The sequence below is a fragment of the Ursus arctos genome, unplaced genomic scaffold (genome assembly GCF_023065955.2).
Source record: "Ursus arctos isolate Adak ecotype North America unplaced genomic scaffold, UrsArc2.0 scaffold_11, whole genome shotgun sequence".
Lineage (NCBI taxonomy): Eukaryota > Metazoa > Chordata > Mammalia > Carnivora > Ursidae > Ursus > Ursus arctos.
Genome location: NW_026622775.1, coordinates 39,357,803 through 39,370,491, shown reverse-complemented (window position 1 = coordinate 39,370,491; position 12,689 = coordinate 39,357,803). Strand labels below are relative to the sequence as shown.

At 38.6% G+C, this 12,689-nt stretch overlaps 1 protein-coding gene across 5 annotated transcripts in view; it reads left to right on the top strand.

Moving 5' to 3' along the window:
- LRBA (LPS responsive beige-like anchor protein) overlaps positions 1–12,689 on the top strand; it is a 791,618-nt gene that overhangs the window by 165,164 nt on the left and 613,765 nt on the right. For all 5 annotated transcript variants that reach the window (XM_044384357.3, XM_026499457.4, XM_026499458.4 and 2 more), the window contains exon 9: positions 1,277–1,423. In XM_044384357.3, coding sequence (XP_044240292.2) covers positions 1,277–1,423 — 147 coding nt within the window. The remainder of the gene's footprint in view (positions 1–1,276; positions 1,424–12,689) is intronic.

Genomic DNA, 12,689 nt, shown 5'->3' with positions numbered 1-12,689 from the left:
TTAGGTTGTTGTAATAGACTTAGGTTTGATTCCCAGTTCCATCACTTAGAGACTATATGACCTTACTTAATCTATTCGGCCTAAGTTTTTCCACCTGGAAATGGGTGTAAAGTAGTACCTATCTCAAGGTTAATGTGATAATTGAATGAGATACTGTTCACAAATCTGTTAGCACAGTGCCTTGTGCAGAGTAGTGCTCAGTAAATGTTAGCTCTCATTTTTTTAACACAAAAAGGGGATCAGATATATTTACTGTTTCTTAAACTATTTTTTTCTTATGTTCATATTTAATTAAGTGCTTCTTGTACTCCAGGCATTGTAATAAATACCTTTATTTTCTAAAAGCTCCAACCTTGCAAGGTACGTACTATTATAATCTCCATTTTACAGGTAGGGAGACTGAAGCACAGTGAGATTAAATGACTTGCCAGGATCAGCAGCCTGTGAAGCAGTGATTTGACTTAGGTGGCTTGTCTTCAGAACCCAAATGTTAACAACTTTTTTGTATTCCCTAATGTCAATATGTATATATTTTTCAACCTTCTTTCTAATGGTTTTGTCACATAAAAGGATACTTTTAAAGAGATGTGAAGAACTTTATTTTAGTTCCTTTTTGTTGTACATATGGGTCTTTAAAATGTGGTTTGCAATGTAGATGTTAAGAGAATTTTTTTTTTTATGTTAGGAGAAAAACACACTTGCTTCTGGATTTACATATTTCTTTTCAGAGATTGTATCTACTCTGTGACCTCACCTATTATCTGTATCTCGATATCTGCAAAATCTTTACAATTTTCACTTCTCACCAAACTTACAGAACGCTGTTGACAGTTGCTTCTCCATTCATGTTAGCTCCATACATATTAACTCACAGAAAAGGCAGATTGATTATGTCCTAAACTTAACTCATGATTTTTCCTTCTTGTAATAGAAACTGCTTCTTTGGTTGCCCAAGTATGAACCTTCAGAGTCCATAATGATTTCTCTGACTCTCATTTCCTACATCTACTTTCATCAAGTTTTATTTATTGTACCCTGGAAAACTTATGTTATCTCCTTCTTTGTGATGTCTTTCCTGATCCCTACAGTAGGTAACAATGTGTGAATGAAGTGAAATGCTAAGTGAATTGTTTTAATCTAGCCAGGTTAGTTTACAACGGACAAAACATTTATACCAATGTTTATACCAAAACAGTTAAGGAGTATAGGTTGTTATTTCTAGAGGAGATAATTTTTTGTTTTTTTTTTCTCTAATACAATCTGTTTTCTTTCACAGACCTTTGACAAGTGTTTCCTGGGCTCATCAGAAACAGCAGATGCTAACAGAGTGTTCTGTGGTCAGATGACTGCAGTTTACCTTTTTAGTGAAGCTCTTAATGCTGCTCAGATTTTTGCTATTTATCAGTTGGGCCTGGGATATAAGGTACTTTACTTATTGTTCATTGCTTAACCAGTGTTAATTGAGCTTAATTTAAAGGAAGGTGATGCATGGGGCAACCTACCTTGGGTTACAAAACTGAATGTCAGAGTAATCAGAGGTACCACAGGGAAGTCACAGGAATCTGAATGAAAGGTACTTTAAATTTTTGAGGGAAACACAGTGTACTTGTCATATGTGGAACGCTGTGCAAACTACTAGCTCAATTTCAGCTTTAGTTCATGCTGCATTTCTTTAACAATGTCTGTCTTTGCATAACTAAGTTTTCAACAGTTGCTGTGATAAAAAAGAAGTACCATGTGGAAATTAATGTGGAACAGGAATTGAGATGATGGCGTGCAATCTGATTCCAAATCTGAGAGTTCATGCAATGCCCAAGATGCATACAAAGTGATAAATAATTTTGCTAATACAATAATGAAGGAAACATTATTTTTTCTTTTGACTTGCGCCTTAATTTTTTCAGATGGCTATTAAATTGTTAAAATGCAAAATTGTTCGTACCAAATCACTTAATATTTATTTTGATCTAAAGCACCATAAACAATGACTGAAACACTAAGACTGTCATGAACTAAAAAAATTTGGAAACCTCTGGGTTAAGCCATTGTTAGTCTAGTTTGGTTTCAGGGAGAAACTTAGTCTGCTATGTTCCTTTGAAAACAAAATCTGTTTTATTGAGTTGATTTACATATACCATTACAGTCAGTAAGTATACATATTTTAATTAGTTTTGACAAAAGTATAACTACCACAACAATCAAGAAATAGAATATTTCTGTTGCTGCAAAAGGCTCAGTGGTGCTACTTCTGTCAATTCCTTCCACTTTTCTAACCCCACTGCCTTCCTGTTGAGAGAAACTGCTAATCTGTCACTTGATTAGATTTTCTTAAGTTTTTATGTAAATGGAATCATGCAACATGTACTCCTTGGAGTTTGGTTTCTTATGAGTCATCCATGTTGTTTTGTTGTAGCTCCTTTTTTTGTATTGTTTAGTAGTATTTCATTGTATGAATATGTCACAATTTTTTAATCATTCTTCTATTGATTGACATTAGGGTTGTTTTCAGTTTTGGGCTGCTATGAATAAACTGCTGTGAATATTGGTATATGAGTCTTTGTGCTGACACATTTTTATTTCATAAATATATGAGTGGAATTACTAAGTGATATGGTAACTGAAATTGCCAAACCCTTTTCCCAGGTAGTTGTACAATTTTACATTTCTACAAGCAGTGTATGAGCTTTCTACTTGTTCCATATCCTAAACATCTTACATTGCTGGTCTTTTTAATATTAGATGTTTCAGCGAGTATGTAGCAGTATCTGATTTTGGTTTTAATTTGTGTTATTGTAATGACCAGAGATTCCAAGCATCTTTTCATTGCTTATTGGTCATTTGTGCATCTTCTTTTGTGAAGTGTGTTCACATCTTTTGCGTATTTTTTGTTTGGTTTCTTATTGTTGAGTTTTGAGATTTCTTTATATATTCTGGTTATAACTCTTTTATCAGATGTATGAGTTACAAGTATTTCTCCCTTGGTCTGTGTCTTGCCTATTTGTTTTCTTTCTTTCTTTCTTTTTTTATTTTTAAGATTTTATTTTTAAGTAATTTCTACACCCAATGTGGGGCCCAGACTACAACCGTGGATCAAGAGTTGCATGCTTCATTGGCTGAGCCAGCCAGGTGCCCTGCCGTTTTGTTTTTTTTAATGTGGCTTTTGAAGAACAGATGAATTTAATTTTTATCAATTCTAGTTTATCAACTTTTTTGGTTATTGCCATGATTTTTATATCCTAAGAAATCTTTACCTATTCCAAGGTCGGAAAGATTTTTTCCCATTTTCTTCTTTTATAGTTTCAGCATTTATATTTAGGCTTATTGGTCCATTTTAAGTTAATTTTTGTTTATGGTATGAGGTAAGGGTCAAGGTTCATTTTTATTCCACATGGGTACTTTGGTGTTCTGGTACTAATTTTTTGTAAATAGTATTCTTTCTCCATTGCCTTACCTTAGCATCATTGAGGCTGTTTTGTATTTCAATGACTTGTATGTCTTTCTTATGCCAATACTGTATGTATTGTCTTGATTATTGTTAGTTTCATAGTAAATCTTTTTTTTTTTTAATGATTTTTTATTATATTATGTTAGTCACCATACAGTACATCCCTGGTTTCCGACGTAAGGCTCGATGATTCATTAGTTGTGTATAACACCCAGTGCACCATGCAATACGTGCCCTCCTTACTACCCATCACCGGTCTATCCCATTCCCCCACCCCCCTCTCCTCTGAAGTCCTCAATTTGTTTCTCATAGTCCATAGTCTCTCATGTTTCATTCCCCCTTCTGATTACCCCCCTTTCTTTATCCCTTTCTTCCCCTACCGATCATCCTAGTTCTTATGTTCCATAGATGAGAGAAATCATATGATAGTTGTCTTTGTCTGCTTGACTTATTTCACTTAGCATTATCTCCTCCAGTGCCGTCCATGTTGTAGCAAATGTTGAGAACTCGTTCTTTCTGATAGCTGAGTAATATTCCATTGTATATATGGACCACAACTTCTTAATCCAGTCATCTGTTGAAGGGCATCTCGGCTCCTTCCACGATTTAGCTATTGTGGACTTTGCTGCTATGAACATTGGGGTGCATATGGCCCTTCTCTTCACTACGTCTGTATCTTTGGGGTAAACACCCAGTAGTGCAATGGCTGGATCATAGGGTAGCTCAATTTTTAACTTTTTAAGGGACCTCCACACTGTTTTCCAGAGTGGCTGTACCAACTTGCATTCCCACCAACAATGTAGGAGGGATCCCCTTTCTCCACATCCTCTCCAACAATTGTTGTTTCTTGCCTTGTCTATTTTTGCCATTCTAACTGGCGTAAGGTGGTATCTCAGTGTGGTTTTGATTTGAATTTCCTTGATGGCTAATGATTTTGAACATTTTTTCATGTGTCTGTTAGCCATTTGTATGTCTTCATTGGAAAAGTGTCTGTTCATATCTTCTGCCCATTTTTTGATTTGTTTATTTGTTTCTCGTGTATTGAGTTTGAGAAGTTCTTTGTAGATCTTGGATACCAGTCCTTTATCTGTAGTGTCATTTGCAAATATATTCTCCCATTTGATGGGCTGCCTCTTAGTTTTTCTGACTGTTTCCTTGGCTGTGCAGAAACTTTTAATCTTGATGAAGTCCCATAAATTCATTTTATCTTTTGTTTCTCTTGCCTTTGGGGATGTGTCATGAAAAAGGTTGCTTTGGCCGATGTCGTAGAGGTTGTTGCCTATGTTCTCCTCTAGAATTTTGATGGATTCCTGTCTCACATCGAGGTCTTTCATCCATTTGGAGTTTATTTTTATGTATGGTGTGAGATAGTGGTCAAGTTTCATTCTCTTGCATGTAGCTGTCCAATTTTCCCAGCACCATTTATTGAAGAGACTGTCTTTTTCCCACCAGATGTTTTTTCCTGCTTTATCAAATATTAGTTGCCCAAAGAGCCGAGGGTCCATTTCTGGGCTCTCTATTCTGTTCCATTGGTCTATGTGTCTGTTTTTGTGCCAGTACCATGCTGTCTTTGTGATCACAGCTTTGTAGTACAGCTCGAAATCCGGCATTGTGATGCCCCCAGCTTTGTTTTTCCTTTTCAACAGTTCCTTGGAGATTTGGGGCCTTTTCTGTTTCCATACAAATTTAAGGACTGTTTGTTCCAGTTCTTTGAAAAATGTCCTCGGTATTTTGATCGGGATAGCATTGAAAGTGTAGATTGCTCTGGGTAGCATGGACATTTTAACTATGTTAATTCTTCTGATCCATGAGCATGGAATATCTTTCCATCTTTTTATGTCTTCCTCAATGTCTTTCAAGAGTGATTTATATTTTCTAGAATATAGGTCCTTTAGGTCTCTGGTTAAGTTAATTCCAAGTTAACGTATGGATTTTGGTGCTATTATAGATGGGATGGATTCCCTAATTTCTCTTTCTTCGGTCTCGTTATTCGTGTATAGAAATGCAACTGATTTCTGAGCATTGATTTTGTATCCCGCCACGTTACTGAATTGCTCTATAACTTCTAATAGTTTGGGAGTGGCTTTTTTTGGGTTTTCCATATAGAATATCATGTCATCTGCAAAGAGAGACATTTTGACTTCTTCTTTGCCGATTTGAATACCTTTGATCCCTTTTTGTCGTCTGATTGTTGTTGCAAGGACTTCTAGTACTATGTTGAATAATAGTGGCGAGAGTGGGCATCCTTGTCGTGTTCCTGATCTTAAGGGAAAGGCTTCCAGCTTTTCCCCATTGAGAATAATATTTGCAGTAGGCTTTTCATAGATGGCTTTTATGAGATTGAGAAATGTACCTTCTATTCCTACACTCTGAAGGGTTTTAATGAGGAAAGGATGCTGTATTTTGTCAAATGCTTTTTCGGCATCGATTGAGAGGATTATATGGTTCCTGAGTCTTTTCTTTTTGATATGATGTATCACGCTGATTGATTTGCGAATATTGAACCAGGTATGAATCCCACTTGATCGTGATGGATAATCCTTTTAATGTACTGTTGGATTCTATTAGCAAGTATCTTGTTGAGGATTTTGGCGTCCATATTCATTAGGGAAATCGGTCTGTAATTCTCTTTTTTGAGGGGGTCTTTGCCTGGTTTGGGGATCAAGGTAATATTGGCCTCATAGAATGAGTTTGGTAGCTTTCCTTCTGTTTCTATTTTTTAAAATAGCTTTAGGAGAATAGGTATTATTTCTTCTTTGAATGTTTGGTAGAATTCCCCAGGAAAACCGTCCGGGCCTGGAGTTCTGTTATTTGGAAGGTTGTTTATCACTGACTCAATTTCTTCATAATTAATTGGCCTGTTTAAGAAATCAATTTCTTCCGGTTTCAATCTTGGTAGTTTATAGGTTTCCAGGAAGGATTCCATCTCTTCCAGATTGCTTAGTTTATTGGCATATAGCTGTTGATAAAAATTTCTAATAATCCTTCCAATTTCAATGGTGCTCGTCGTGACCTCTCCTTTTTCATTCATAATTTTAATAATCTGGGTCCTTTCTCTTTTCTTTTGGATAAGTGTTGCCAGTGGTCTGTCAATTTTATTGATTCTCTCAAAGAACCAACTTCTAGTCCTGTTGATCTGCTCTACTGTACTTCTGGTTTCTGCTTGATTGATTTCAGCTCTAATTTTGGTCAACTGCTTCCTCGTGCGTGGATTAGGCCTGTCCCTCTGTTGCTGTTCCAGCTTCTTGAGGTGAGAATATAAAAACTGCATTTTAGATTTTTCTATTCTTTTGATTGAGGCTTGGATGGCTATGTATTTCCCCCTTAGGACTGCCTTTGCAGTATCCCATAGGTTTTGGACTGTTGTATTTTCATTCTCATTGGTCTCCATAAATTGTTTAATTTGATTTTTGATTCCCTGGTTTATCGAATCATTCCTGAGCAGGATGGTTCTTAGTCTCCAAGTGTTTGAGTTTCTTCCAAATTTTTCCTTGTGGTTGAGTTCCAATTTCAGAGCGTTGTGGTCTGAGAATATACAGGGGATAATTTCAATCTTTTGGTATCGGTTGAGACCTGTTTTGTGACCTAGAACATGGTCTATTCTTGAGAATGTTCCATGGGCATTAGAATAGAATGAGTATTCTTTGGTTCTGGGGTGTAGTGTTCTATATATATCTATGAGGTCCAACTCGTCGAGTATGGCATTCAAAGCCTTTGATTCTTTGCTTAGTTTTTGCCAGGGTGTTCTGTCTATTTCTGATAGTGGAGTGTTGAGGTCCCCTACTATTAATGTATTTTTATTTGTATGTCTCTTTATTCTGGTTAAGAGTTGGCTTGTGTATCTTGCTGCTCCCCTGTTGGGGGCATATATATTTATAATTGTCATATCCACTTGTTGAATACGTCCCTTAAGAATAATATAGTGCCCTTTTGCGTCTCTAACTATAGTCTGTAGTTTAAAATCCAATTTATCTGATATGAGAATTGCTACCCCAGCTTTCTTTTGAGGTCCATTTGCGTGAAAGATGGTACTCCATCCCCTTACTCTCAGTCTGAATGCATCTTTGGGTTCGAAATGAGTCTCTTGTAGACAGCAAATGGATGGGTCATTTCTTTTTATCCAATCTGCAACCCTGTGGCGTTTATGGGATGGTTCAAACCATTTACATTAAGACTGATTACTGAGAGATATGATTTTAATGATGCCATGTTGCCAGTAAAGTCTTTGTTTGTATTGGCTGTGACTTTCTGTTCTGTATCACTCTTGGGGCCTTTTTACTTTTATAGAACCCCCCGTAATATCTCCTGTAGGGCTGGTTTCGTGGTTACAAAATTGGTTAGTGACTGGCAATTCTGAAATGTCTTTATTTCTCCATCAATTCTGAATGACAGCCTTGCTGGATAAAGGATCCTTGGCTGCATGTTTTTCTCTGAAAGAGCTTTAAATATGCTCCCCCAACCCTTTCTCTCATTCCAGGTCTGTGTAGACAGGTCTGACGTAATTCTGATGCTTTTGCCTTGGTACGTGAGAAATTTCTTTGCCCTGGCCGCTTTCAATACTGTATCCTTGGATCTAATATTTGCGAAATGCACTATGACGTGACGTGGCGTAGGTTTGTCGTGGTTGAGCTTGGGAGGGGTCCTCTCTGCCTCTTGGACACGAATGTTTGTTTCCCTTGCTAGATTAGGGAAGTTTTCAGCTACAATTTGTTCAAATATCTCTTCTAGACCTCTGTTTTTCTCCACCCCCTCGGGGATGCCGATGATTCTTACATTGGATCGTTTCATTGAGTCAGTAATCTCCCGTAACCTACATTCGTGGGCGTGGATTTTTTTAAGACCATCTTCTGTTTTCATTTTTTCCTCTATTAACCCATCCTCCAGTTCACTAACCCGTTCCTCTGCTTCTGCGACCCTGGCCGTCAGAGCCTCTAGCTTTGCCTGCATTTGGCTCATAGAATTTTTAATTTCTGTCAGATTTGCTCTCATTTCCGCCCTTAGGGATTCTATATTCTCAGTAACCTTTTCGTTAATAGTTTTTTCAATTCTACTCATCATTTTGACCATCGTTACTCTGAATTCCATTTCTGATACTTTGGTTACATCCATATCCATTATTTCTGTGGCAGAGGCCACAGACTCACTGTCTTTTCTTTGCTGCGGGGGGCTTCTCCTTCTTGTCATTCTGATAAGGAGAGGTTGCGGGGTTTCCAGAGCCCAAATTATTGACTGGGTCCCAGGCCGTGCCCCTTGTTTTATAGGGATCTTAGGGATGTGGGCTTCTTCTTTAAAGATTTTATTTATTTATTTATGTGGCAGCCAACCAGCGAGAGAGGGAACAGAAGCAGGGGAGTGGGAGAGGAAGAAGCAGGCTCCCAGCGGAGGAGCCCGATGAGGGACTCCTTTCCGGAACGCCGGGATCACGCCCTAAGCCGAAGACAGGCGCTCAATGACTGCGCCACCCAGGCGCCCGGGTTGTGGGCTTCTTGATTTTTCAGCCTGCCTTCTGTGTTCTGGCGGAGGGGCCTGCCGCGCCGATACTCAGGCAACCCTGTTTGGGTAGAGTCTCCGTGTCCCCTGCGAGGGGGGATGGGGATGGGCACTCTCTGAGCCGGTATTTCCAGGCTTTTGTTCTCTGGCGGCTTTCCCTGGCGGTTTGCTGTTCCTCTTCTGAGAGTCAGAGCAGCAGCGGCTAAATTTCAGCCTCTGTCACAGAACAGAGGGATTGCGGCCCGTTCTCCACTGATGTTCTGGCCACTTTAACTCTGTTACTGTTGGTGCTGCTCAACCCTGCAGCGTCCCGGGATGTGCGCCCCACACCTGGCGTCCCAGCCCTCACTTCCAGGGCCAGGTGCGTCTCTGTCCTTTGTGTTTCTAATGCCGCCAGCCGCCCCTCGCGTGCTCTGGAAGCTCCCAGTCTTGGTCTGGATCTAGTGAGCACACCGGGATTCCGGTGTTCCGCGAGATGCCTCGTGGCGCGCGCACCCGGCTCACGGTCTCCGTCTGCTGTTTTGCGGGTGCCGTCCGCGAGCCCCTCCCGCTCCCCCGTGCAAGTGGCTACCGCTTCCTGGCGCCCGAACGCGGCGGCTCCCTCCCCCTTCCGTTTATCTTCCGATATCTGTGCGCGGTTTCATGGCTCCCCGCTTCGTACCTCAGTACTCAGCGCTGGAGATGTTCATTTGTAGAGATCCAGATGCGTCTTCCTGCGTCTCAGGCTGGTTCCGTGGTTGTTTAGGCTGGTCTGGTACCTATCCAGCTCGACTCGGGGACCGGCTGAAAACGGTGTCTCCTACTCCTCCGCCATCTTAACTCCTTCTCAGTTTCATAGTAAATCTTGAAAACAGGACATCTGAAACCCTCAACTGTATTTTATTTCAAATTGTTTTGGCTTTTCTAAACCCTTTGCATTTCCAGATGTATTTTAGAACCCACTTAATCATTTTTACAAAAATATCTACTGAGATCTTATTTGGTGTTGTATTGAATATATAGATCAGTGAGGGGCAAATTGGCCATCTAACTGATACTGATTTTTCCAGTCTGTGAACATGATGTATCTCTCCATTTACTTAGGTTTTTAAAAAATTCTCCTGGCACTGTTTTTTGGTTTTCACTGTATGGGTCATACATACATTTTGTTAAATGTATTCTTAGGTATTACATGTTTTTTGGCTAATAAGTTGTATTTAAAATCTCAGTTTCCATTTATTTGTTTCTAGTATAGACATACAGTTGAATTTTGTTTATTGACCTTGCTAAATTTGCTTATTAGTTTTACTAGCTTTTTTTCCTCGTTGTTGTTCTTGGATTTCCTGCACGTACGTTCATGTAGACTGTAAATTTTACTTTAATTCCAGTCTCTATGCCTCTATCCTTTTTTGTATTATTGTACTGGGTAAGACCGCCAGTATAAATAGTTAAATAGAAATGGTGAGGGTAGACATTTTTGCCTTGTTTCTCATTTTAGGGGTAAAGCAATCACACATATTTTACAGATGCCTTTTACCAAGTTGAGGAATTTCTGTTTCTGGTTTCCAGGGAATTATTATTAGGTAGATACTGAATTTTATAAAATATGTTTTGCTTTTTTACCAAGTCTGACAGTCTTTCCTTTTAATTGGAGTGGTTACATAATTTACAATCAGTTTAAGTATAGATACTGTGTGTCTTAAATCTACTGTCTTGTGATTTGTGCTCTATTTCTGTCATATGTTCTTTGATTCTTCCCTTTTTTCTTGCTTTGATTTGAATTAACTGCATATTATTTAGTATTTTATTTCTATTATTATTTTTTAAAGGTTTTATTATTTGTGCGAGAGGGAGAGGAGAGAGAGAGTACTCACAAGCAGGGGAAGCAGCAGGCAGAGGGAGAAGCAGACTCCCTGCTGAGCAGGGAGCCTGATGGGGGACTTGATCCCAGGACCCTGAGATCATGACCTGAGCCAAAGGCAGATGCTTAACCGACTGAGCCACCCAGGTGTCCCTATAATTATTATTTTTAAAAATTTTATTTATTTGAGAGAGAGAGAGAGAGAGAACATGCACAAGAGGGGGAGAGGGTCAGAGGGAGATGGAAAAGCAAGGATCATGACCTGAGCCAGAGCAGACACTTAACCAACTGAGTCACCTGGATGCACCTGGATTATTATTTTTTTGACATTAACTTATAGTCTACCACCAATTGATATTATTGTACAGCACCTTCCCTCATAATCCTGCAATTCCTCCTCCTATCCTTTATTTTGTTATTATAAGTTTTCTTCATGTACTGTAGTTCCTGTGATAGATTTTTTTGATTCATTCACTTTCATTTTATTATTTTAAAGACATTAGAAATGATCAAGATCATGTTTTTTGTACTTACCTCTGTATTTACCGTTTCTAGGGCACTTCACTTTGTGTAAATTCATGTTTCTATCTCATATCATTTTTTTCTGTTTGAATATTTCTTTTCTTTTAAATTTATTTTTATTTAAATTCAGTTAACATAATGTATTAATTAGTTTCAGAGGTAGAGGTCAGTGACTCATCAGTCTTATATAATTCCCAGTGCTCATTATATCACATGCCCTTCTTAATGTCTATTACCCAGTTACCCCATCGCCCCACCCCCCGCACCTCCAGTAACCCTCAGTTTGTTTGGTATGGTTAAGAGTCTCTCATGGTTTGTTTCCCTCTGATTTCATCTTGTTTTATTTTGCCCTCCCTTCCCCTATGATCCGTGTTTTACTTCTCAAATTCCACATATGAGTGAGATCATTCAATAATTGTCTTTATCTGGGTGGTTTTTATATCTTTGCCCAATAGCCCTGGCTAGACCCTATACTATAGAGCATCTTGAGGATTTTATGCTCTGTGAAATATACCAGTCATAGAAAGACAAATACTGCATGATTCCACTCATACGAGAGATCTAAAATAGCAAACCCATAGAACCAATGAATAGAATGGTGGCTGCCAAGGGCTGGGGGAGAGAGAAAAGGGGAATTTCCAATCAGTGGGTATAAAATTACAGTTATGCAAGACAAGTATGTTCTAGAGATCTGCTGTATGACATTGTGCCTACAGATAACAGTACTGCATTGTATACTTAGTATCTGTTAAGAGGATAGCTCTCCTGTTAAGTATTCTTGTCACAATCAAATAAAAAAAAAAACAGGAAAAATTGTTGAAAGCAGACATCCCTGTATTTTTACTTATCTTAGGAGAAAAAGCATTCCATTTTTTACCATCAGTGTGATGTTTGCTATTAGCTTTTCATAGATGTTCTTTGTTAATTTGAGGAAGTTCACTTTTATTCCTGGTTTTTTGACTGTTTTCATGAAGAGTTGTTGGATTTTATCTTAAGCTCTTTGTGCTTCTTTTGGGATGATTGTGATTTTTAGCCTTTAAATTGATTGTTCAAATGTTGTTAAGTCAGCCTTGTGTTCTGAGATAATCACACTTGGTCATAGTTTATATTCCTATCCGTGAAATATACTGGGGTCCAGAGAAGTGCCTTGTTGGTAGATGTGTAGAAATAACTGCTGTTATTAGTACTAGTTCAAAAATCTTATCAGTAGTCCTCTCTGATATATGAATGGCTAGTCTTTTCCTTATTTGTATGGTCAGATAGTGCTAAAACTGTACTAGAAGTCATCCGAGGTGATGGGACATGGGTGGCTCAGTTGGTTAAGCATCTGTCTTCAGCTCAGGTCATGATCCCAGGGTCCTGCGATGGAGCCCTACCTCATCCAGCTCTCTG